The 26487-nt window shown below is 41.0% G+C and overlaps 1 protein-coding gene across 2 annotated transcripts; it reads left to right on the plus strand.

Annotated features, from left to right (window-relative positions):
- Nucleotides 1-1000: 1000 nt before the first annotated feature.
- DPYSL4 (dihydropyrimidinase like 4) lies at nucleotides 1001-26088 on the plus strand. 2 transcript variants are annotated; one of them, XR_005583039.1, is made up of 15 exons: nucleotides 1001-1376; nucleotides 5428-5516; nucleotides 6344-6528; nucleotides 7485-7649; nucleotides 9781-9842; nucleotides 9944-10024; nucleotides 12568-12636; nucleotides 12756-12876; nucleotides 13880-14036; nucleotides 15182-15323; nucleotides 17003-17173; nucleotides 18962-19141; nucleotides 22504-22675; nucleotides 24924-25075; nucleotides 25725-26088. XR_005583039.1 is itself a non-coding variant. In XM_039482433.1 (14 exons), exons 1-14 carry the CDS (start codon nucleotides 1092-1094, stop codon nucleotides 25013-25015), a joined length of 1971 nt encoding a protein of 656 aa, XP_039338367.1. In that variant the 5' UTR covers nucleotides 1001-1091; the 3' UTR covers nucleotides 25016-26088. The 2 variants fall into 2 exon arrangements, 1 of the variants encoding a protein (XP_039338367.1); XM_039482433.1 differs by having other exon boundaries at nucleotides 24924-26088.
- Nucleotides 26089-26487: the final 399 nt, after the last annotated feature.

Genomic DNA, 26487 nt, shown 5'->3' on the forward strand with positions numbered 1-26487 from the left:
GGATTAATGGGTTTGTCAGGCGACCCATTTGCCTCTGACTTTTAAGTGCAGCCCAGATGTGTTCCCATCCATGGCCCCTGGGCCCTGAAAACCAGCCCAGAGCTGAACTGCCACAGGCTTTATACAGAGAGGGACAGACAGACCCAGTGAGCCATTTGCCTGCTACCCAGTCACAAGAACATCAGTCTGGCCATACTCCGTAGATCTAGCCCTGTATCCTGACTTCCAATAGTGGCCATGCCATATGCTTCAGGGGGAATACACAGAACAGGGCAATGTATGCAGTGCCCCTTCCCCTGTTGTCCAAAGGCCAGGGCGGCTTTCCAAGCCAAGGGGGTCCACGTTCCACTTCATGTCCCTGCTGCGCTGGAGATCAAACCAAACCATTGACCCACTGACGTCAATGGGAGCACTGGGAAAGAGGCCCTACGAGTCTGGAAGGCAGTTGATGGAGGAGCTTGAGTGCTTTACTGGCAGCAGGGTGGAGCCCTCGATCAGGCCACTAACGGGGCAGAAGCTCAGGGTGCTGATGCGGACAAGCCCCGACTCCCTGTGACTCTGATGGGAATTGCTGGAAGGCGGCTTTGAAGAGGAAAGAAAGGCCTATTTGTGCTGACAAGTGATTTGTAGTAAATAACTGTAAAGCCTAAACTTGGTTTACCAGGTGACCCCCCCCCCACACACACACACTCCGTGGGCACAAACCCAGCCAGAGGCCAGGGGAGTAAATGAAATCAAGCGGTTTAGAAATCGGCAGAGCATAAATCTTCAGACTTAAGAACAAACTTCCCTGACCAAAGACTCACAGAAATATATGGGGCCAAAAGGGAGTTGCAGGATGGAAACAACGAGCCATTGGCACGGCTCCGTCTGACACCCACCCTCCCTGGCTCCCGGGGGCCCGGCGCAGAGAGCCCAGCCCTTGCTGGCCCTGGCCTGGGCAGGCGGGCTGGGGGCGGCGCGGGGAAAGCCGCCTTTTGTTCGCGGTGCCAGGGGAGCAGGGAAGTGGCTGGTGCCTGGGGAAAGGCCCCGGCGGGCTGGCGGCATGGCTGCCTCTCTGGCGGCGGCTGTCGGGGACGCATGAGCCTGGAATGCTAATCAGGCAGCTGCTAAGCGAGGCTGCGGGGCGGCCAGAGCAGGGGGAGCCACCGAGCTCTCCAAGAACAACAGGCAGCCAGGCAGGCACACGCACGGCGACGCCACTAAAAGCCGCCCCCGATCGGCCACTCCGCCGCGGAGAGGCGTCCGGCCAGCCCCAGAGCCAGGCGGGACCCCGGCCCCGCCGCGCACCTGCTGCCCCTTGCGCTCGCTCGGAACGGGGAGGCAGCTGCGGGAAGATGTCGTACCAAGGCAAGAAGAACATCCCCCGGATCACGGTGAGAGGGAGGCCCGGGCAGCCCGGGGCCTGGCGGGGTGGCGGCTCCCCGTTCCTTTCCGAAGGGCATTGCTCTGTGCCGAGCCCCCGATCGGCCTTTTTATTCGCAGCAGCCCGGGGGCAGCGCGCAGCCATCGGCCGGGCGCTCCAAGGCAGGAGGCGGGAGGGCGATGGAGCCGCACTAAGCTATCCAGCACCCTGGCAGCGTTCAGGGGAAGGGGGCAGGAAAGGACAAACGCGCCGCACCCGGGCAGCGCGGAGAAGGAGGCGCGGCCGGTGGGGTTATTTCATGCTCATTTTAAGATTGGGGACGGCAGGAGATGCCAGCGGAGCCGCTCTCTAGCGAGTCCCATGCCTGCGTCTCAGCCATGGCGGTGCTGCGTGCCCTGTAATCCAGGCTCTGGGTCTGGGCGGCTGGGGGAGGAGGCCTGGCCTGGCCATAGCAAATATTTCTCTGCTGCATTCCCCAGATCTCAGCGGAGACAATCATGCCCCAGTAGAAAAGAAAGGAGCTCGGACAGTTAGGAAAACAATGCGCATGGTGAGGTTGCAGATACCTGCCAAGTCCCAGAGAAGCCTGAGAGTATGGCCTTTTCCCGACTCCGGGAGGAAGAGGAGGATGTGTGTTGATCAGCAGCTTTGCAAATCATTCAGGCCATTGAATCTGCTTTATTTCTGCCAAGAAACTGGCACTCCCTTGTTTCCTAGCTCATGCCTTTTCAGACCGTAATTCCTCATAAAGGGTTGATGGGCCAAAGGACACAGCAGTTTGAATGGTTTATATTTCCCTGTCGTTAGAGAGCAACATCTTTTCTCCCAGCCTAGGAGTTCAGAAAATAAAAAAATAACATGATTGACTAAGCATGGACTTTGATAACTTTGGACTTGCTTATGTGCCAAGATAAAGTGTCTGTTCGAATTTCATATATTTATTCCCTCAATTTAGGTTGCCGGGCCATATTTTTGCCCAGTTCTACATCAGTTTAGGGTGATTGGAAAAAACAATTATTAAAAAATAGTATTTTTGAAATATAGTTCTAAAGCATCATTTATAGATACATTATTCCTTAAGCAAGACGGGATGTGGGTTTTAGTTCTGAAATGAAATCAGACCGGGTAGAGCAAAACAGGAGTAGTTTGAGAGAGTATTCTTGAGGTTGACATTAGGCCTTTGTTACTACCAGCTTCCTATGAAAGCCCTTTGGAGAATTAGCGTGGTCCTTTGTTGAACATAACCTGGCTTGAACTCAGAAAGGTTTATGCAGTGTTATATTCTCAGGAAGAGGCCTTTGTACAACAATAGGCATCTGCTTCTCAGATCTTGTGTACACCTGCTTATTCCCTTTCACACACCAGGGCAGCCATGTTACCTAAGAGACTACAAATATTGCTTTTTAAAAGAAAGGCAAACACACATATCTTTGAGTCTGAAGGGTCTATTCTGCAGGACCGCCACCTTATATTTGGAAATTAACAGAAATAAAATTAAACAACATATGATTTGCTATATTTAATGGGGACTTAATGTTTACTGTCTTCTTTCCCCATCAGCCCTGATCCCCATAGTCTTCTTACTCCTGGTTCATAAACCCATATCCTCTGGTCCAGCCTGTAAACCCAAAATACTAAAAAGCGAGAATACTGTAGCTATAGGATCTCATGCTCATTCATTGCAGTGGGCCTCACTCCATCCTCTATCTCCCATCACTGTTGTGTTGTGGAGGAATGTGCCACCCCTCAGATCCCTATCACTGTTGTAATAGGAGGCTCCTTACCCTGATTGCCAGGACTTTTGTGGGGGTGAGGAGACACCTTTGGGCAGCATGTCTTCTTCTTCTTCTTGGCTGGTGGGCTCTAAAATGGAGCCACACAAGGGGAGAAGAAATAATCTTGAGTCCCCTTTAAAAGTGTTCATTGAGTAAGTGACGTATTGAGTAAGCCAGAGAGAATCAGCCTGTATATGTGACAGGTTGTAAGGGACTTGGTGAGTTCAGTAAAAGCTCGTTAAGAACATCTGGCATTTTGTGGTTGTTACAGAGTGGGTGTGCTCTCAGAGCAGGGAGTGGCCTGTATAATTGCATAGTGGAGGAGGCCAATAGAGCTCCCCTGGGTCAGTGAACGTGGTGGCTCTTTTTGACCTGGAAGCAAGAAAAATAGTTGAAAAATAGATTAAGGGCTGTGAAATATAAATGAAATATGTTTTGGAGTTTTCATAAACACAGCAAAATTGTTTAATAGCTTTATTCATACCCCTTTGACCTACAGTAAAAAATCAAGGCCCAGAAGTGGTGTTATGTGATTAATTTTATAATTACACATTTCTCTGGTCCTGTAATCCACTCTCCCAGACTGTATTGTCACATGTTGTTGCATCCAGCAATTATTTTTATATGTGCATCAGAATCCTTAGCAGTGGCCATTGTAGCCTGGGAGTAAGTTCTCTAGAGTCACTGTAGAGGTCACAGCTGGAGTTTCACATTTAAAAATATGAGCCTGATCCTACATTTTCTTATGCATCTAAAATGCCCAGTGTGGAAAATGACAGCGACTAGAGAAGAATCCTTTGACTATTGTCAGAATCCTTTGGGATCTGTGAAGCTCGTGGCTACAGGAAAATCTGATTTTGAGAACCTGGAAATGTTATAGTTAATCTCCACTTTCTTTTGTAACAGTGGGTGCCTAGTCCTTTTCCTTGAAAAGAGAACTTAGAAAATGTAAACTGCTACAAATCAATTGCTAGAGCTGAAAATTTCTCATTGATTTCCCAAAAGATCACAGCCACTCCATTAGCTCCTCTAAAGCTGGCCTTTCAGATCTGTGACACTCACATTGATTCCTCAGTTTCTGTGAGAACCTCAGACCAGTTGCCATGTGTAGAAGGGCAGTACCACTTTGGATGCCCCTAATATTGCTAGGCCTGCTGCAAGCTGCCTCCCAGCCTGCTGTCTGCAAATATGATGGCTCCACAGCTTAGCAGCCAAAGTGGACACTGGCCAGAATGAGGCACCTCAATGTCATGAGAAGCAGCATGGTCTAACAGCACTGAGAGCAAGTAACACTTACATTCCAATCCCAGTTCTGACACTGACTTCATCTGTGGCCTCAGTCAGCTACTTAAACTTTCTGCTTCAGTTTTCCCATCAGTGAAACAGGGAGAGTAATTGTTACCTTCCTCAGAAAGAGGTTATGATAACTTATTAAATTGATATTTTCAAGTCACTTATATAAGTGCTAAAATTCACCCGAAGGCACAGAAAATCTGCCAGTACCAGCATTTGGGGGAGGCCAAGCAGCCCCACATCCATGGCTTAGGTGCACAGCTGTCCCTTGCAAACCCTTTTTTAAATGTTGGCACATATGCAGGGACTATAGCATAAATAACTGGTCTCCACATCTGCAGAAGGAGGCTGGTAGTGACCCTTTGTCTCTTACTTATATAAAATGAGTCAGTTAAGTGTAAGTTTACCAAAAGGGTCATCACCTCTCCAAAACCAGCAGGATGGTCTTGTGCTTGTTAACGTTGGGCAGGAGTCATTTATATTGGAGGGTGGAGAACAAAATGTTTTGCAGAGCTACGCAAAGCTGTGAAGGGAATCGTGGATGTGCAATTAATGAAAAAATGAGTAATAAGTAATGTGCACTGTAGTATGTGAATGTTTTATTGTAACTTTGCCTTAATATATTATTTTTAAATTACTCCTTACATCTTCTATGCAGCATACAGTTCTCTAAGCTTGTGCTGTGAAAAATATAGATTAAATCCCCTTTCTGGTTGATTTAAAGATGTTAAAACATTCTTTATTTGTATGTAAAATATATGTTATTTTAGTTTTAATACTTTTTATACTTCTGTATGTGGAATACAGTCAGGCTTTGATATGAAATAGTTTGGGTGTATTTTTTAAACTAAATTGGACTAATAGACATGCAAAATATTTTGTCTCAGACTTTAACTGCAGCAGGCAGTTATAGATTATTATGCATGAAGGCCTGTAATGAGTAAAACAACTTCTAAATAAAATAATATTGGGAAACATATTTTTTTCCATTAGAGTGACCGGCTTCTAATCAAAGGAGGAAAGATCGTCAATGATGATCAATCATTTTATGCTGATATCTATGTGGAAGACAGTTTGATAAAGTAAGTTACTTAAGAAATATTTTGTATTACAATTTCCATACTTAACATTGTTGGTGCAATTTAATATGGATAATCATTTCCAGAGACCCCTTTAATTTTCTCAGAAATATGTTCAAAATATTCTTTTGGAAAAAAATCAATAGTTCATAGGGCATTGGAAGAAAAAGCTGAAAGGAATATTTCCTTTCTTGAGTTCTAGCTGTGTTCTTGAAGGCAACAAGTAAAATGATCTTAGTCCCTATTGATCTTACTTCCATAGTAGCTACTGTCAAATTTACAGTCACTGTTAGTACTACTTGAGTGGTCTAGGACTACATGAATGAAGAGAGCTGGGGGTCACAATTGATGCCCTGAAATGGGCTGGCCTGTGGGGCTGGTATTGGTGGTCTGCACTGCCATCCAGGAGATGCAGATCTGCTCGATCCCATCCTAGAGCTGAGAAAGTTTTGGAGGCAGTGCTTTGCAAGTGGAGATAAGAGACTGACTCACAATTCTCAAGAGCAACAGCTATGGGTCTGAATGAAATTTCATCCAATCTTCCGTTGCCAGAAGGATGGTGACTGTGATATGAGGCCTCACAAGAGAAGGCGCATCTAAGTAAGGAGAAAATGGGAGAAACATAGAGCTCCCTTAGAGTTCTGAGGACCGCAACTATCCCCCATTTCCCAAAGGAGAGCAAAACTGATGTGCATTGGCAGCACAGTGTGGGAAAGCATACAGAAACGGACATGAGCACACACACATACTCACTTTTAACAACAGGAAGTTAATACATTTTTGTTTAAATGTTATTTGAAGCTAGTAGAACTTCTTAATACTGTTTTTAGGCAACTTGGAGAAAACCTGATAGTTCCTGGTGGTGTCAAAACTGTTGATGCCTATGGCCAGTTAGTTATGCCAGGAGGAATAGATGTTCACACTAGACTACAAATGCCTATGATGGGAATGACCTCTGCTGATGACTTCTATCAAGGCACAAAAGCAGCCCTAGCAGGAGGAACCACCATGATACGTAAGTAGCATCATTGCAATGACTCTAAGAAGTACATCTTTCAAAGCGCAAACGAGGTGTCCCACCGGTGAAAAGATTGCTCAGTGTCAGTTAACACAGGAGTGAGACTTTAGTTCTGACCAGGTTAGTTACAATTGTACCATGTATTAAGTTTCTTTTAATAAACTCTGCTTTCGTTATATGTTCCTTTTTAAAAGATAAAGATTCTACTTATTATGAGGCCCTTTCACCTGTATCATTGTAAGCAATACACAGGGCACCTTTTTACCTGGGTCTTTTAAAACAGATGGTCACAGAAAATTTATATTTATATACCATGCTTTTTGTAGGTGGAGAAAGAAAAGTGACTTGGTTATGAAATCAAATATTGCACTAGTTTCCAGCTCTGGGGTTGTGAGAGCAAATACTTTTGAGGTTCAAAGTAAAAATGATTTTGATTTACTCAGTCTGATCCCGAGTAGATCTTACAAAACCACCACACAGTTCAGTCCAGTGTTTACTCATTGGATGCACAGAACTGAACTATAAATGGTCTCACAGGTTATTATTGAGGAGCATAGGTAGGTGTAGTGGGAAATACAGTACCTATGCATGACTGCCATTGCTAAAGTCAAAGGAAGCTGCACAAATATCTAAGAGCAGAATTTGGCTCCTTGCATGTATATGATAGCACACACCATATTATCTAGACACAAGGGGATGAATTCAGGTTGTACTGTTAGCCACAACTTGGAATTGACTTGTTTTGCTGGTTTTTGTCTCAGTCTTAATGGTAGTTAAACACAGTTCAGAAGCTTTCATATTCCTCGTTTTTAATTATAGAATTATTTGCATTAAAATGTCTCCTTCCTACCATAGAAAACTGTTAGACAAATGCATATTTATGGGCATTATAATAATGTCCCTGTGTTAGCCCATCATATAAAGGCTGCTGACACTCTGCAATATTTCTTCAGTTGACCATGTATTCCCTGACTCTGGAATGAATCTGCTTGCTGCATATGACCAATGGAGAGAGTGTGCTGATAACAAAGCCTGTTGTGATTATTCCCTGCATATTGACATCACACGCTGGCATGAGAGCATAAAAGAGGAACTGGAAGCTCTAGTGAAAGACAAAGGTAAGGACAAAAAGACGAGTGTTCTGCTAACCTAGTTACCATCAAGAGTGAAAGCTGACTCAAGAAAAAAGATCAGCTACTTTTTAGGGCAATATGCATCCCTCTAACATCATGAAGCCTCCTTTGGTAGTGCAAGACAAAATTATTGTGCCCAGTTCTGAAGTCCTTACACTCTTAAGACTCCCACTGACTATATTGGAGATTTATCTGTGTAAGGAATTTCAGGATTGGGCCCACAGGGCCAGATTGTGCAATATTACTTCACTTGTGTAATAAAGTGGACATTAACTGGGTTACTCAGAGTATTATGGGTTGGAGCCAGGCTCCATACCTACTTTACTTCTTGTTTAGTTAGTGGGTGCTTCCCCATTCTCCAGCCACTCTGTAATATAATAAGTGTAAATAATAATAAATAATATAATAGGAATAAAGCAGCACATTCCCAGCCCGCAATACTGAAAATAGAGTGTATTTCTTATGCACTGACAGCCCCTTCACAAAAACTTGTACCTCTAGTTCCTGTATATAAGAACCCGTGGCTATCTACCCAGTGGACATTGTCTACTGAAAGAGCAGCAAAGAATCCTGTGGCACCTTATAGACTAACAGACGTTTTGGAGCATGAGCTTTCGTGGGTGAATACCCACTTCATCGGATGCAAGTTGTGGAAATTTCCAGGGGCAGGTATATATATGCAAGCAAGAAGCAAGCTAGACATAACGAGGTTAGTTCAATCAGGGAGGATGAGGCCCTGTTCTAGCAGTTGAGGTGTGAAATCCAAGGGAGGAGAAACTGGTTCTGTAGTTGGCAAGCCATTCACAGTCTTTGTTTAATCCTGAGCTGATGCTGTCAAATTTGCAGATGAACTGAAGCTCAGCAGTTTCTCTTTGAAGTCTGGTCCTGAAGTTTTTTTGCTGCAGGATGGCCACCTTAAGATCTGCTATTGTGTGGCCAGGGAGATTGAAGTGTTTTCCTACAGGTTTTTGTAACCCCGTTATCTCTAGCTTGCTTCTTGCTTGCATATATATACCTGCCCCTGGAAATTTCCACTACTTGCATCCGACGAAGTGGGTATTCACCCACGAAAGCTCATGCTCCAAAACATCTGTTAGTCTATAAGGTGCCACAGGATTCTTTGCTGCTTTTACAGATCCAGACTAACACGGCTACCCCTCTGATAATTGTCTAATGAAGAACTCACCCACCACAGGATTAGTGCATTTCACTAATATGTCGCATTAGTCACATATTTGGGGCTGTCTTTTGCGCTCAGACGTGCCTACACAAATCTAATTGGCTTCAATGGCAATTGCAGTCCTACATTCAGGGACAGAATTTGTCAGTTAACACAGAAATTTTTAATTAATCTTCCATTAAAATTCTCAGTGGTAGCTAAGGAAGCAGCTATTCAAAGCTGAAACCAGACATTTTTCAAACTTACCCATATATAGTAATGAAATGGCGAGAATTTTATAGTGTGACTATAATTTAAAAACCATTGTGGTTTTTATCAACATAAAAACAGTGTAAAGCACTACAATAGAAATTAACATGCTAGGCCCCAACACTAAATGAATCAGAGTACACATTAGATAGAAATGAGTTATGCATTTTGCTATGCAATGCAGTATACATAAGTGTTGTATATGTAGTTCTATAACTAAAGGACATTGTTTTGAATGTAGTGCTTTTGGCTTTAATCTGTACTTTCAGCATTAATAAAATGATTCAGATATAGCACCTAGAAATGAGCCAGCATTGGAGCTTAGAATTCAAACCGGATTGTGGAAAGGGTTAAGATTCAGATCCATGTTCCAAGTTTTGGTTCCAAGTTGGATCTAAAACTAAAAATGGGTTGCTTATTGCTTCTGGTTTAAATGCATCCAAAACCCAATGTCAGTACAGCATCTTTCATGAACTGCAACATTTGGGGCCCAAATCTCATAAGAACAAGTTTTCATGCCCTTTAGTCCAAATCTGAACCCTAGCCTTGAGTCAATCTCAATCCTCAACACTAGTCTAAAAACCTTACCTAGATCTGAACACCACCTTTTCAATCCCTCTATAGTAGACATGAGTGATTTGTTTTCAGCTGTGACAATAAATACACATGTAATTTATTTTTTTAAAGGTGTGAACTCCTTTCTAGTTTTCATGGCTTATAAAGACAAGCTCCAGTGCACTGATGCCCAGGTAACACAGAATAACTGAAATGCAATAAAAGTAATCAACTACACTTTTTATAAACTGTGACCTATCTGACACTAGGAAATTCTTTCCTTCCTTCCTGACAGATGTATGAAATATTCAGCATTATTCGCGACCTGGGTGCCATTGCCCAAGTGCATGCTGAAAATGGAGACATAATTGACGAGGTATAGTAAATGTATCCATTTAAATTAAAAACTAGCCACAATATTAATTTAGGCCAAAATGCTGCCCTGAAATGAAGTGGCTGCACAACAGGCAGTAGGGGGCAGAGCAGTGCCAGACACACTTCCAGCATTTGAGTCATCCTGCCAACTCAGGAACAGGTGGGTACAAAGCTGGCCAGGAGGCATACATTGCTGGGGGGGCCTGGCTACTTTTGTGAAAAGGATCAGCATACGTTCCACTAGTGCATGCTGCCAGTCACAGTATCACCCAGATCATACTCCTATTTAAATTATTGGCAAAACTTTTCATTGACTTCAGTGGCTGAGTTAACGAAACATGAGCGCCCTGGAGATGAACTTCAAGGATATCTGCAAAAGGGAATAGAGATGGTACAGAAATAAAAATTCCGTACATTTTCCTGTAGAACAAACCTTCTTGGGTCTTCAGTGTAGGCTAGTGCAGAAGCTGGTCTCTCTCCTCAGCGCTCCCTGCAGTGTTGGTATTCTGCCCTGCTAAGGCATGTGGGGAGTAGGGGCAAGGTGCTCTATACATCTTCTTCCCTGCTTAGTCCACCCACCCACACAACTAGGCAGGATTTGGCCTTTAGGATAATCTGATTACCTGAGGTTTGGAGGGAGTGGAGTGGCAGCAAAGCCTATTGTGACATTATATATTGGCAGAAGAGCTTGGAAGGAGATCTGGAGTCCTTACTAAAAGCAGAGGCATCATGCTGACTGTTTACATCCAGTTGGTTATCGTCACAGGTACATTTATGGACAATGCTCGCTAAGAAGGGGTGTGGCCAAGACAAGCCAAGGAATGTGCTGATTCAGCATATCCCCTGAACAGCTTCTGCTGACGGGAATAATTAGCAACAGCAACTGCAATTTAAAGCTGTCCTTCCCCAGCAAAAACCCTGAGAGAGGGCAAACAATGGAAGTACTCCTGGGTGGCTCCTCATATGATGCAGAGGGCCAAGATGGCACAAGGAGGGGTAAATTATACATGGTTATAACTATTTGATTAGTTGTGGGAAAATGGCATTTAACATGCACTTGCACTCTGTCCACTAGTCCATCTTTGCTGGGAATGCCTCCAACATTCCATGCTGTGAGCAGCTTCAAACAGCCACATTCCCTCCTGCCCCTGAACAGCCTATTAAAGAAACATTTCCTTCATCTTCCCCCGCTCCCCGCAACATGAGATTTTCTTTACAAACATTACAGTGGCCTGAGGGCCAGGACAGGCAGTAGTCAGCCCTTCAGCAATGACAGGTTTAGGATCGTATATCTTCCCCTCTTTCAGAGATGCCGGGGCTTCTCTACCAATAGGTAAACTAGGCAGCTGGCCAGGGTGGCAGATTTCAGGGCAGCTGCTTATGGGAGCAGATTTGGCCTGGCTGCCCCCCATCATGACAAAGAGGCGGCTGGGCCAAATCTGCCACCCTAAGCCTATGAAGAGGTGAGCCCCACAGTGAAGTTTTTCCTAGTGTGGCAGATTATCTTTAGCGGCCTCTGCAGAGCTGGCAAAGGGAGCTCTATATCATTGGTGGATGGCAAGATTCCCAGCTTACTGATGGAACATATAGCATTTGTTCCTAGCCCCAGAGATGTTTCTCCAGTGTTACTTATAATTTTCTAACAGAAAGGAACTGAACTCCCTCTACCTCTATTGGCTTCAGTAGTAGTTGAGGGCAGCTGTGGATGTGCTCAGTACCTTATGGGATCAGGCCAGTGTTTAATTTGTGCCAGGGCTTTCCAGTGCCAAGCCCCAGAACCCCTAGGCTTGGCAGTTCATAGCCCTGGCACCTCTGGGCTTGCTGTATCAGTTATGAAAGTATAAAAATTGCTTGAGTCCTGGCAGCTAATTGCTTGAGCCCTGGTACCTCTTTAATTACAAATTAATCACTGGATCAGGCTACAGAGAAAACTGGCTCCATACGTTGAGGGCTATGAAAAGATAATACTAATAAAGGTGATAACATTCCCCTGAAAGTGAGTGTGGGAGGGGATACACAGAATGCTGGACAGTGCAGTGTGGAATAAAGTCTTTTTCAATGCTCATTTGGGATGACCTGCATAAATCATTGTCACTAGGAATGTGTGTGGGACTTCACCAGCCCCTCAAGATGACTGCACTTCTAAAAGGATAGGAATGCCTTGTGTGATGGAGCTACCCAGCCTTCAGCCTCCTGTTCCACAGTGAGCTTGAAGTGCCTGAATGAATAGCCCAGGAAAAGCACATAGTTATCACTGAATATAGCTTAATTGTTCCTGAGCAAGTGAACACCGCCAATCTGTTGCCAAATCACTAGAGTGTAGTGTGCTGAGTAGTATGACCAGTCCCACTGGAATGTCTTGTTTATTATTGTCATAGTCTCTGCTAAGATGCTGTAATTGTCATGGATATAAATGGTATTCCAGGATATTATTTAGGAATTTCCATAACCCTCAAGTACTTCTAGACATCATGTTCCAGTCCCACATTATTTTAGATTGTTCCCATCACTTACTGTTTTTCTCATTTTTCTACATTCACTTAGGAGCAAAAGAGACTGTTGGAACTTGGAATTACTGGGCCAGAGGGGCATGTTCTTAGCCACCCAGAGGAGGTAATATCTTAAGTTCCTCAAATGAACATTTTTAGAGCTTTAAAGAAGTCTCCATTCATGTCCATTCAACTAAAAGAGATGTTGTAAGACGTCTCCTGGTTGTGTTCTTGTTTCCTAAGGTTGAAGCAGAGGCAGTGTACCGTGCAATTACAATAGCAAAACAAGCCAACTGCCCGTTGTATGTCACAAAAGTAATGAGCAAAGGTGCCGCAGATGTGATAGCTCAAGCAAAGCGAAAAGGTAAAACACCACTTCACATTTACATACTAATAAAAACTATTTACTTGTCTCCATGAGTAATACTGCAATAAAAGGGAGTTAAGAGTTTATAATTAGCCAATTTCAGGTACATCTGAAAAGCACAAAACTTGATGTTAGCTTCAGTTTTCAAAATGTACTGGAGATTAGTTGCACTGAAGTGAACTCAAAAGAGTTGAAAAGATTGGCTGAAGACTTTGCTACACAAGTCTCATTAGGTGGAGTTGGAAAAAAATGTCAAGAATTCATTTCTAACCTCTTGTCATGCTTTGAATGGAAAAAAATGAACCTGGGAATGCCTGAGAACTCAAACTGCTGACATACTGGGAAGAAATAGAAATATTCCTCCAAGGAAACAAGGTAACACAATACCTACAATATAGTAATTCAGACAGATCCTCAGCTGGTGTATCGCCATTGAAACCAATGGAGATGTGTTGATTTACACAAACCGGGGTGGGGATCTGGCCCACTGTGCATGGACGTGGGTGACAGAGGTGAGAGACAGAAACATCCAGTCATAAACATACAAGACTGAGTCTATCCCAGGTGTAAATCAACTGATTTAAATGGAGTTACATCAAGAGCATGCATTTTGCCTATAGTTTTTGTGTAATTTTTGGTATTCCACTGAGAGGGATTTTTAGACACTTTCCCTGCCCTATTACAATAAGGAGCCATGTCCTGAAGTGTTTGTTCTGCTTTCTTGGGTCTTTCTCAGCAAGAAATAGTGCCAAATAGGACTCTGGGGTTTGTCCAAGGCTGTTTCCTGATTGGTACCTTGTAATTTTACAAGGAATACTGTTCAACTTTGTACCAATCTGATTGGCTGAGAGAAATTCAGAAAACTGAAACACAGAGAAACTGGCTCAAACCATCTTTTATTCCTAATCTGAGCATTTGTCTGCACTGTGGGAAAAGAGAGTTCACCATCAGGAACATGTTACATATTTTCAGATTATGTATTAGCATTATTATTCTTTAGGCACAGTTGTGTATGGAGAGCCAATTACAGCGAGCCTTGGCACTGATGGATCACACTACTGGAGTAAGAATTGGGCTAAAGCTGCAGCCTTTGTTACATCCCCTCCAGTTAGCCCTGACCCTACTACATCTGATTATCTCACTTCTCTGTTATCATGGTGAGTTGGCAAGGAGCGTAAATGACAGTGGCGTGTGGGACAAAACCCAATCCCTGGGGTTATTATTATTCAACCTCAGAGAGGAGCCCAAAGAGCAGAGTGGAGTTTTCATCTAATCTCCTTACAGTTCCACACTGTCTGGATCTGGGGTTTTGGCTTAGGGTCTTTGCTGGTCATCACCAAAAAGCTCACTGAGTAGAACCATTCAACAGGACTCCTTGTCGAGTAAAGTACTATTCAGTCTGAGTAGGGATGGAAAAATCAGGCCCCAAAGTAACACCTGAAGACTGTGGAGAGTGAGACTATTGACCTGTAGAAGGTTACCTATGGTAGTGAATATTCTGCCCTAGTAGGTCTCCTGATGAGAATTATTTTGTATTCTTTGAGATTTCACAAAATTCTTCTCTCTAGAGGTGTGACTGGACTCTAGGAAGCAAACAGATTTGATTTTATTTGATTTGATTAATCTTTTCCCTGTGGAATAGTGTCCGCAAACAGATAATAAAATATGCATATAATTCAATCTAAATACAGCCTTGATATAAATCAGGAAGGGTGTTTCAAGGCTCCATGAACAGATGTCGCCAGAGAGCCTCATTCTAGAAAACCACCTCAGCTCCCTCCTTTCCTTCTCCCATGTCCCATCCCTATCAGCCTGGCTCAGACTTGTTGAGTTATAATAGATTCTGGTATATAGAATCTGGTTTTGTCCTTGGTCTGGCCAGAGCCAGGAATACCCCTGATATAAAAAGTCCTTTAGAATCATTTCTTGAAAGGCTGTCAGGGCCAAAAGGATGGATCAAGGATCAAGACTGGGATGCTGATTTAAGGAGTGCAATTACTAGGCATTTAAGGTAACATTTTCAAAAGCATCTAGGCACTTAAATCCAATGGGACTTAAGAACTTAAATCACCTAGACACCTTTGAAAATATTACCCTAAGGATGAAATTCACCGCTGCACAGAGGGCTAAGCACAAGACCTATGAGCCATTTATGTCACACTTAACCCGCTACACAGGAGATAATTTCACTCTTAAAGAGTATATAGTTGCATAGAAAAGGCCCCTGAATTATTACACTGAACAATACAATCTGAGCAATCAATTTTGTCCATTAACTGCATTTTGGTTTGTTTTAACTCAGTGGGGATCTGCAGGTTGCAGGCAGTGCCCACTGCACATTTACCACTGCGCAGAAGGCAGTAGGAAAGGATAACTTTACCCTTATTCCAGAGGGAACAAATGGCATTGAAGAAAGAATGTCAATAATTTGGGAGAAGTGTGTGGTAAGTAACTAAATGGGTGTAAATGTTTGCTGAATTATCAATGCAAGTGCATGCAAGTGGCATTTTTGTCAGATATGAGGATTTAGAAAATAGCAAGATTTTCTTTAATGGAAGGGAAAGAGGTACATTATCATCTTACATTGCTAAATGCCTTATTGTGTGACATTATCTAGGCTGCTACTTAAAAAAGCTTTGCTAATGAGAGAAAATGTAACACTTGAATGTAAATGTCTTGAAAGAGCTCCTTAGAAGAATATTCTATCCCAGTCTGAACTGTGATCAGAAATAAAAGTCTATCCAGAAGATTTTTGTAAAGGCAAGGAATGGAATTTCCATTTGTATACTTTTCCTGTAGGACTGGGCAAGCTATATGGAATTTGTTCATTTGTAATTTCTGCAACATTATAGTACCCTCAAAATAAGTTGTGAGTCTCTGTGTTGACTTCAATGAGCTTTGGATCAGGTCCACAATGAATCTTGAGTGTAGTTTGTTATTAGAGAGACAAGGTGTGTGAGGTAATATCTTTTATTGGACCAACTTCAGTTGGGGAAAGACAAGCTTACGAGCAACACAAACATCTTCTTCAGGTTTGTTATGTCAGCTGTACGTTTTACGATGCACTAAGTATTTAGCCCAGGGATTGGCAACCTTTGGCATGCAGCTTGCCAGGGTAAGCACCCTGGTGGGCCAGGCTGGTTTGTTTACCTGCCACATCGGCAGATTCAGCCAATCGCGGCTCCCAGTGGCTGCAGTTCACCACCCCAGGCCAATGGGGGCTGCGGGAAGCGGCGTGGGACAAGGGATATGCTGGCCGCCACTTCCTGCCACGCCCATTGGCCTGGAGCGACGAACCGCGGCCAGTGGGAGCCGCGATTGGCCGAACCTGCCGGCGCGGCAGGTAAACAAACCGGCCTGGCCCACGAGGGTGCTTACCCTGGCAGGCCGCGTGCCAAAAGTTGCTGATCCCTGGTTTAGCCTATACTAACAGTGTTCACCTTTGAAAATATTCATCTTCACTGGAGCCCTGTCTCTCTGACTAGGTTCTTATACCTCACCCATCATTATACTATCTGAGCACTTTATTCTGGTACCTCCAGTTTCTTGTATCCTTCTCCTAGTAGCATGTTGAGGATCAATAACACTTAGAAAGCTCCAGTTCCAATAAACATGATATTTTTCTATCTAAGACAAGAAATTATATAATCTAAAGATTGACTGACTTCAGTATCAACTAAAGAAAGTTCTGGGTGTGAGCCCCGTACTTGCTGAGAGAAATGAGTCCTGTAGATGAAAGTGCTGCCAAATGAATGATAATGATACACTGTAGTTGCCACAGACATTTCTGTAGCCTCACTTCACCATGTGCACTTATTATTCAGTGTTGTGGGATGCAGTGTCTGTTGTGTTGAACAGTATTGGTGTCATAGGAGCACCTACATAGTGACTATAAAATGGGAGCTGTAATCAGTTTCCAAACATATGACATTATAACAGTCTTTAATGATTAGTCCTGCAGGGACAGCCAATTTTTGAATTAAATGTGAGGCCCAAGATTGTGTGATCTTCTCTGTGTACAAATATCATTAATTCTAGACGAAATTGCAAATTCACTTTTGATAAGACCTCATTTTCTGGTGATAGGTTTCCTTTCTCAATCTCCTTTCTTTCTGATTTCCAGGCCTCAGGGAAGATGGATGAGAATGATTTTGTAGCAGTGACCAGTACAAATGCAGCCAAAATCTTTAATTTTTATCCCAGGAAGGGACGAATTGCTGTAGGTTCTGATGCTGACCTAGTTATATGGAATCCCAAGGCTACAAAAATTGTCTCAGCAAAAACCCACCATCTGGTAAAATTATTTTGTGAGATTTAATTTCTTTTTTTCTTTATAGGATTTTGCAGCCAGGTGTATTAGTGAAATAATGTATTCCTTTTAATCAGAGAGAAATTGAAACAGAGAGGATTTGGGTAAAATATTAGTATAACTGTTTATTAAATCTCAGTGGGAAGAGGGAAATAAATCCTTTTTGTTATTGGCATTTACTGCAATGGCACCAACAATATGTAGAGTAATGCTGTCGAATATGCAGTAGCAAAACAATACATGATGACCATTCTTTTGCTGTAAATGTGATACTATTAGTATGTACTGTATAGGCATAGAAAAAAATGTACAATCCTAACCTGAACATTTCCTGTTCCAGCATTTCTCCTGAATTCCACTGACTAACCTTGAATTGCTGAACATGTGGAATTTAAAGGGCTATGATTGTAATTAAGATTTAACAGAACTATTGAGATAAAAGTTTGTTTTAGTTAGCAAATTATTGGGACTGTTGATATATTCCCCAAGGGTTGGATAAATGCAAGGGCTGTACTCTTTCAAATGTAAAACTAAAAAGAGGAAGCAAGATTGATTCCATTTCAGACAGCTGTGTAGGGGCCATTCATACTGGAACAAACCCTGGGGTCCTTACTCTGTGTTTACTCAGCCCTTTCTCAGGTAAATTCCCATTTCACCAACTGGAACTCGGGGATGAATATCAGCTACTTAGGAACACCTCTTTACCCTTATCTCTGCAAATGATTCACCAGCTGAGAAACTACCCCCACTCTCAAAAGCCATTTGCCAAAGGGAATCTTTCAACAACACAAATCTTACTGGAGATCCAAACCTAGCTTTCCTACTCCATCCCTGGTCCCAAATAGGCATGTCACTCTCTCTTTGGTAATATTCCACTGGGGAAAGACTCTGTGTCTGTTCAAACTGTACCTTCTCTAGGGTTTCCCAGTTCATAGGTATCCCAGAATGAATTCCTACCTGGAACTTGAGAAGCACAGTAATATTTGAAGGGTTAGTGGTAAAACTACATGTAACATTAGTAAAATGTAGAGGGTAGAACTGGTTTAAATCATTTTGTTGAAATATTTTTGACAAAAAATGAATTTTTGACCAAAATGAAATTTTATGGTATTTTGTTTGAACAGAAACAGATGTTTTTCAGTTAAAAATTGGTTTTCAGTTTGATTTTCAATAAAGAAAAAATTGCTTTTGCTCTTCAGAAACCAAAAATTATTATCTTTGTATCAAAAATTGTTTTTGAAAGCTGAAGAAGATTTTTCATTTGGAGGTGGGGAGAATATTTAAAAAAAAAGAGAGAAAAAAAACTCCATGGGAAGTTTTGAAAAATAAAATTCCCACAAAATATAACTGGAATTTTTCAACCAGTTTCAGCTAGAGAACTTGCTGTTTCCTGACAAACATAGCAAAAGATTCCGTGATGTCCAAGGTGAGTTTCAGCAGAAGCCTGCTGGGGATTTAGGTTAAGCAATTGGAACTTATCCATACCTATAATTGGGCTCTGGTTTGCTTCACAAGTAGCGTAGTGTGTGGTTTAGCTAGTGCTAAATGTTCGTGAATTTTGTTTGTCCATTCCAGTTTGCTTTAGCTCACCAAATTGCTAGAGATCCTTATTTTTTCAAATCTAATCTAAAGGATTATTTAAGGAATGATTAATTATACAGGAAGAAAGTATTACACAACTGTGTGTGTATATAATTGGGTAGGCTGTGGGTTTATGGCTTTTTTGTTTTTAACCCTAAACTAACTCTGAATATCCTGGTTTGGATTTGTCAGAATGTGGAATATAATATATTTGAAGGAACAGAGTGTCGTGGTTCCCCTACTGTTGTTATAAGTCAAGGAAAAGTTGTGCTGGAAGATGGAAACCTCTTTGTCATCCAAGGGTCTGGTCGCTTTGTTCCTAGAAAGACATTCCCTGATTTTGTTTATAAAAGAATAAAGGCAAGAAACAGGGTAAGGAGAATTTTTATTTGCAAGAAAACAATGTCTGTTCTAATTTATCCCTTTTCTCATATTGCTATTAGTGTTGTGTTACAGCATCCCAGAGCCTCCTGGTAGGACAAAGAAAGGAAAGGGGGCCCTTTACAGAAGTAAAAATATTATTGATGTTATCTGCTTGTAGGCTTTGAAAAGGTGTAAAACTATCAAATAACTGCTCTTGTGCATTGCCTGGCTTATGCATAAACAATGTTACTGTTCAAATGACAATTCTTACACCTGATACCACTTAGTAATTCACATTCATCTGAAAATAAAAGAAAACTGTATTAAATTTTTATATACAGTTGCATCAAAATGTTTGTATTGGATGATAAGGTATGGTGTGTCTCCCTGGGCAAATGGAATGTCTTCAAGGAAAATCAAGGGTAAACTAATCTACTACTAATTACAGGAGAGTAGACAGGAAAAGTACAAAGACGTAAGATGCATTATGTATCTAATTACATGGTCCTTCTAAATTCAATTTGAAAGGTAAAACATGTTAAAATAATATATTTAATCTGAATGACATGATACATTATAATGAAACAATGGCAACGTTTTTACAATTTAACTGTAGATATTTCTCATTAGAGATGTCCCGGGCTTAGTGGGTCTCTGATATTTTTATTTCAAATAGCCAATGCAGGAAACCACACTTGGGGATATATCCCATAATGAAATTAATTAAGTTCTTCTCACAGATCTTTTTAGCCATTGTTGGCAAACTCTTATTGCCTCCAATTGTGCAAATTGGTCATTAGTGTTTTCTGGACAAATACTTTAAATCTGTTACATGTATGTGATTGTAGCAAGTATGTGCTCATCCAGGAATGTTTAGACTGGAGAAAATTCTAAAAAATGTCAAAGTCAATGAGGATTGCAGGGGAACAGGGAGTTCCCAATACCTCTCCAGATTTGATTTATTCTTTAGGTTGCTCATTTGTGCCCTGGATTGCTCCCTTCCTGCTAACCATATCCCCTGTGCTGGCAACTGAGAGAAGGGGTAACATAGGAACTGGTATGGCAATTCTGTCACAGGAATGACTTATTTCTGTATGTAAGTAAATAGTTAATAGATAAGGTGCCAATACAAGAAGCTCAGAAATATTTTCGGTAGTTCCTTCATTTTATAGGACCAATAAGACTTATTCTACACTAGCTTCCTTTGGTGGCTCCTTATATAATCTCTTAGCTGCACCACGCCTCCATTTTTCCATGTGTTATGTGGATGTTATTTGAAGTATGGAGGGCAAGTATCAGTAACCAGTTCATTTCTCCCAAATACACCAACGCACATCGGCAACTACAGCAATAACCACCTGACATGATTTACTGTAGCTTTTCTTTTCTCTGTGAATTCATCGCTGTAATAGAAGCACAACAGTGGAAGGCAGAACAAGTCAAAGAAACTGACAGAGCCTTGTAAAAACTATTAATCCTGTTCATGGCAGCTAGCCTTATCTTTTAAAGCTGCCATCTCTGGTCATTTAAAACTAGAGTGGAAGCAATGATCTGTGCAGTGACCATATTACCTGCCCTCTCACCCACCTGCACTCCTTCCTAACTTTCTGGTATGGCCATGAAAATGACACTTATCCTGTAATATGAAGAATTGCTCCTGTATGCTCTCCTACCTGCATTTCCCCCGCATATTTTGCACCCTTTTTTAACTTGCAGATAAGCGATTGCTAAGTCTGGTTGATCCCACTCGATGTGACAAAAGGCCTCCAGGCTATTTGCTACCAATCAGACTCCATCTATGTTATGTTTAAAAGTAAAAACATTGTGTCATTTTTCATCATCCAAGGAAGGCACTTTGCTAAATATAAACTTTTGCTCACATGAAGCTGGAGGTTCCTAGACTCTGAGTTAAATAATAATTGGGCATCAGATCAGGTGGTCGCTGATTGCTTGTGAAATTAATTCATTTGGGCAGTCACATTTGATATTATGGGTAGTTAGTCTGCTTGTCTGCATTACATTTTTTTGGTCCCTTGTCTAGCATTGGCTTTTTGGAGAGAGAAAAGGGTCCAAAATGGTGTTGGAAAATATTGCACTGGATATCAACTTTACACAGTTTTCAGGATTACAGAGAGGAAGATCAGATGGCATGGCAGTTTAGCAGTGAAGCTGAAATGCTATTTTAAAATGCAGAATAGTTATTCTTTACAATTTGTATCTGTCCTGACTTCATTATGCTGAAACCCAAACCTTTTTCTATTTTCTAAATGCTCTGTTCTAATTTTTTATCATAAAATGACTGGTACATAGTGTGGCTTGGGATGAGAAATAGCTAGCCACAGGTAATAATGTGAATGGAGTACTGGTAATTTAGCTATTTCTCTGCACTAGCTTCAGATCTTTCTACCAGTCGAGAAGATGGATGGTTTAAAGTAGCACCTGATGCAATAGGACATTGTAATCATGCCATGTCAGGTTCCGTTGAGTTGTGTCACATCAGAATTCACAACATACCAAAGGAAAAACAGAATGGAATGTGAGGTGGAAAAATGCCTTTTTTGTGTGTTCTCTGTAACAACAAATAAAAATACAGTAAGTCTTTTGCCAATAAGCCAAAATTATGCACTGCTTCTTTCTCATGGCCAGTGCCAGTCTAACCCTGGAGATGAAAATATTGAACTCAGTGTTAGGAGGTGAAGAATACTGGTTTGAAGAATCAACTGGATTGCAAACTGTTCAGAGACGGGCCAATATCTTTCTGTGGTAGTGTACAGTGCTCAGCATGCACGGAGGCACTGTAAAAATAAAGACATTAACAGTATTAATGGTAATAAAATTAATGATAGAACCTTGAAGACACACTGGGCTTGATTCTGATTTTTCCCTAAGGCATCTTTACACAATTCTGGCAGTGTAAAGGGGCCTGAAACCAGGTGTTATTGTAATTTAAGGTGAGAGCAATGTAATGGGGCCTTAGTGTAAATGAGAACCATGTTCACTGTGTCCAAGATACACTGACAGGAAACACTTCCTATTTCATCTCTCTTTATTATATTGTGGGGGAGTCAGGATACCATATCATCACTGGGTGGCCAATTTAATGGAAGGGGACCTTTGTATGGGAAACTGACAAGGATGATAGAGCCCAAAACTGACCTACGTGACTCCTTGTAAAATAATTTTCCAGAGCAAATATTTAATGTTCTTTCTTCTGAAACAAATAACCTGAACTTATGTGAAACCGTACAATAATAACTCAGGATATGTATGACAGAGCGCAGAACAATCAGTAAGGGAACAGATTTCAGCTTCAAATTTCTCATCATTTTATTCAGAAGCAGCTCACATGTTTATCCTCTATCTCGCTACAGCTTGCTGAAATTCACGGTGTTCCCAGGGGGCTTTATGATGGGCCAGTTCATGATGTCATAGTGACCGCTAAAGCTGTAGCCCCCACACCTACTTCAAGGATAGCTCCCTGCTCAGGCAAAATACCAACTCTTCCTGTCCGTAATCTGCATCTGTCAGGATTCAGCTTGTCTGGTAAGTTTGCTCAGTGGGTACAGTAGCATTTTGAGGTAGAGATGAGCATGGGTAGCTTAGACTGACTGAGAAGTGCAAATATTGTTTACAAACCATACCCCAGTCTTGCAGTGAGCTCCCTGCAGGCAGACTTGTGCACCCATGAGGAACCCTGCTGAAGTTAATGCAACTCCAAATGGGTGCAGGGGTCCATTCAAATTGAGCTCAATGGCAGGGTCAGAGCTTATGTTATGTACTCAAGTAGAAGAAAAAGATCAAGTTATAGAATTGCATTAGTAATTTCTGCTAATGTAAAAGACAAATTGTATTAACAACTAAGTTTATGTGATGATTGCCTTGCTGCTTTTGAGAAATCACTTTCCCTGCTACAGTACAATTTGCAGAGCTATAGAATCTTACATACAAAGGCAACACAAAATTCTTCCGGGTGGTTGAAAGCTATCCATGCAAATATATTAAAATATGTAGGTCACAAGATACCAGAGAGGATGCATGTCAAGTTTGAATTTAAAAAATGAGGTGGCCAATGGGTATGAAACAGAGAAGACAAAGGAGCCAAGGACAGGCATCAGACTGATTAGGTCTGACAATAGAGGTTGAAATCTTGGCCCCATTTAAACTGATGGCAAAATTCCTATTAACTTCACTGAGGCCAGGAATTCAGCCTGAGTGCCTTTTCCGATTCCATAAAATAAGTGGTTGGATATGTAGGAAATCTATGAGAGGAAGATGGCTGAAATGCAAACAAACTCAGAAAAGGCATCAAGTAGTATTCTATGGTTAAAGCGCAAAGGTCAAGGCAGATGGGGAGAGAGAGAGTGAGAAGGAATCATAGTTACAGACGAGAAAATTACTAAGCACAGATACAGCAATGGACGAATTCAGTACTGTGGCTAGAGTGGAGGTGAGATGACAAATGCTCATGTACAGTAGCTTGTTTTAGAGACGGTCAATGGCTAGATGAAAAGATCATCTCTCAAGATTTTATTTTAAAAGGGAGACTCACAACTAAACTAGTAGCTAAAAGTGGATATAAGGAGGAATGGTCACCCAGATCTTATGATGAATGCTCAGAACAGCAGTGCTTCAACCAATGGCTTGGAGACTGTCACATCTCTATAAAGGCATCATACACTCACATAAATGATTTACTGCCTGTGAATTTCCTGAATTGAAGATTCAAACCAGTTGTTATGACAGCCATTAGGAAAGGGAAGAGTACTGCATATCTAGTTGCACAATGGTAGGTTTAAATTTATTTCATGTTAATTTTGATATAAATCCTGGTGTAAATAAATTTGAAATTTGACTTCTACATAAAAAAAAATCATACAGTGGAATGCAGTTTCCACTATTTTAGCCACAGTGATTCAATTTTGAGTTTTATTTGAATCACGGGAGTACCACACACACTTTCTTCAGTCATTTGACATATATAGACATCATGCATGTGCTGCTCAGCTTAGTGTCACGCTGTATTTGGTGCATGAACATGTTTGCCATAGCTAAGAAGAATTTTGAAAGCAAATGCCACATTATACAGTTACTGATAAAACTCTACACTTAATTGGCTGAGATCACATGGATCCTTGAAGTCCCAAAATGTTATTATCTGGAAACCATTTATTCATGGAGAAACAAATCATGACAAAAAATTCGTAGAATTAGTATGCTAAGGATCTTTCCAGGAAACCAGTTAGAATTTTCCAGTTCCTTCCACTTAGAATACAGTCTTTCATTGCATTTGACAGCATTTCCTATAATTAACCCTTTTAATTTGTTCTCATTATGTATTGTAGCATGTTTGGTTTCCCCACTACTAAGCTTGAAATATGCTTTGGTTATATCTCATTCTGAGCATGAAAACATAATAATATAATTTTATCTTCAAATTATCAGTATAGTTTGTAGCTTCAGTGATGATTAGGAGGGTTGCTAAAATTCAAAAGCATTTTAATTAAAAATTACAAGATTCTACAGATTATACAGTTCATTGGTCATGTCACTGCTACATACCTTATTTATAAAGTTGTCCCAAAGTGTAAAAGGTGTAGGTATTTATTTTTGTTTGTATTTTATTGTTGAGTTTCCAAATCAATATGCATTAAGAACAAATAAATTGCTATTGATTACCTGTGTCCATATATATTGTTATGAACAAAAACATTTCATTTAATAATTCCTGTATTTAAATCAATGTGGTTGTCACTTGTTTGTAGCCCTTTGATTTCTAAGCCTTCTCTTCTAGGATCTCAAACAGATGACCATATTGCAAGACGCCCTGCTCAAAAAATCATCGCACCCCCTGGTGGACGTTCCAATATTACATCTTTGTCATAATGATTCCAAATGTGATGTATTGTATTCCCTGCCAATCAGTCTTGGTTTCCACTGAAGCAGGTAATCTGGGGAACTGCATTTTTCAACATCAGTTTCATATTTACAGAAAATGTATCTTAAAAGATTGCCTTGTTTACATTCACCCAGAATACCTTGCTTTATGAGCTGTAAGCAACAGAAGTGCAGCTCTAAGTAGCAACCTTAACAATTAATTATATGGGCATAATGTACACGGGCAGGGCAAAGGGCTTGGGTGGAGTGGACACCATGGAAATATAAAATTGATCTGCCATCAAGCTCAGGATAAAATTAACCATGCTTCAGTTTACCCAGCCCCCATCTTTCTCTGAGTGGAAAATAGGCTAAAAATACCCAAGATAATAGAACTCCCATCAAGTATTTTAAATATGTTTCTCGCTCAAATAGATATTCAGCAAATCTTTAACATGTGCATGTAAACAATAAGAAGTTAATTTAAAAATGTGTTCAGCAGTGCTGCTGGCTGTCTTGTAATCAGGACAAAGCTGTAGACATGTTTTGTGTTTAATAGGTTCTTTGTTTCCTTTTCAATAACAACTACTGCCCTTTGTACTCTAAGGAATTTTAACTGGTAAACACTCAACTCTGTATGTTTTTAATACAGTTAGTTATATATATCTTGTGGTTGAAATGATTAATAATCATATATTTATACTATCTCATTGCGCAGGCCTTGAACATGCCTTGGGAATCATTGTCACTCTGTACCAATGTGACAGCATGAATATAAGAAATCGAAGTGTGTTCTGAATGTTCATGGAGTTAGTTGTCATAGTGTCGATATAGGCATACTAATGTATTGAGTTTTTTTCATAGTTGTATTTCTGGAACACAGAGATGACAGTGGAAGTTCCAGTGTATTTTAGTCTTTTTGTTAGACTTGTTTTGTAAAGATTATTTATACAGTTTTCCAAGTACCTAGCAGAGGCACATTTGAAGGCCAGTTGCATCTGATGGACTCTTTTATAAAGCTTAATACAACAGGTTTATTATATTTAAAGTTCTGTACAGTAAAGGTGATCTTATATGCAGTATCATTCCATAAAACTATGCATGTAATGTCAACAAAATCACTATTTTGTTTTTTTGTTTATTGCTTTCAATAAAGTTTGTTGGAAATCACCAAAATTATACGGCCATTTGATTAATCTTTGTCTACTGTCTCCTACTAGGCTCTTATCCATAGTGAATCATCAAACTTACTTATACACTTTGAGTTTGATCTGATTCCCTTTATCAATGGAAAGAGGCCTATTGACTTCAGAGAATTTGGATGAGGTCTTGTATACCAAGGTCTCTATAACTAGACTGTTCATAGTTCCCAAACTAGTTTGAGTGCTTACCTCAAACTCTTTGAGCTGTAAATCAGGCTGAAATACTATAAGCTTAGTCAGTCTTCCCCATTAGATTTCCAGTACTTCCTGGTTTCTCCT

This window comes from Mauremys reevesii, linkage group 7 (genome assembly GCF_016161935.1).
Source record: "Mauremys reevesii isolate NIE-2019 linkage group 7, ASM1616193v1, whole genome shotgun sequence".
NCBI lineage: Eukaryota > Metazoa > Chordata > Testudines > Geoemydidae > Mauremys > Mauremys reevesii.

Coding starts and splice junctions, on each gene's coding strand:
- DPYSL4 (XM_039482433.1), top strand. CDS start 1,092: ATGCTAATCAGGCAGCTGCTAAGCGAGGCTGCGGGGCGGCCAGAGCAG. Junction 9,843..9,943: donor TCCAGTGCACTGATGCCCAG/GTAACACAGAAT, acceptor CCTTCCTGACAG/ATGTATGAAATATTCAGCAT. Junction 15,324..17,002: donor TAATTTGGGAGAAGTGTGTG/GTAAGTAACTAA, acceptor TCTGATTTCCAG/GCCTCAGGGAAGATGGATGA.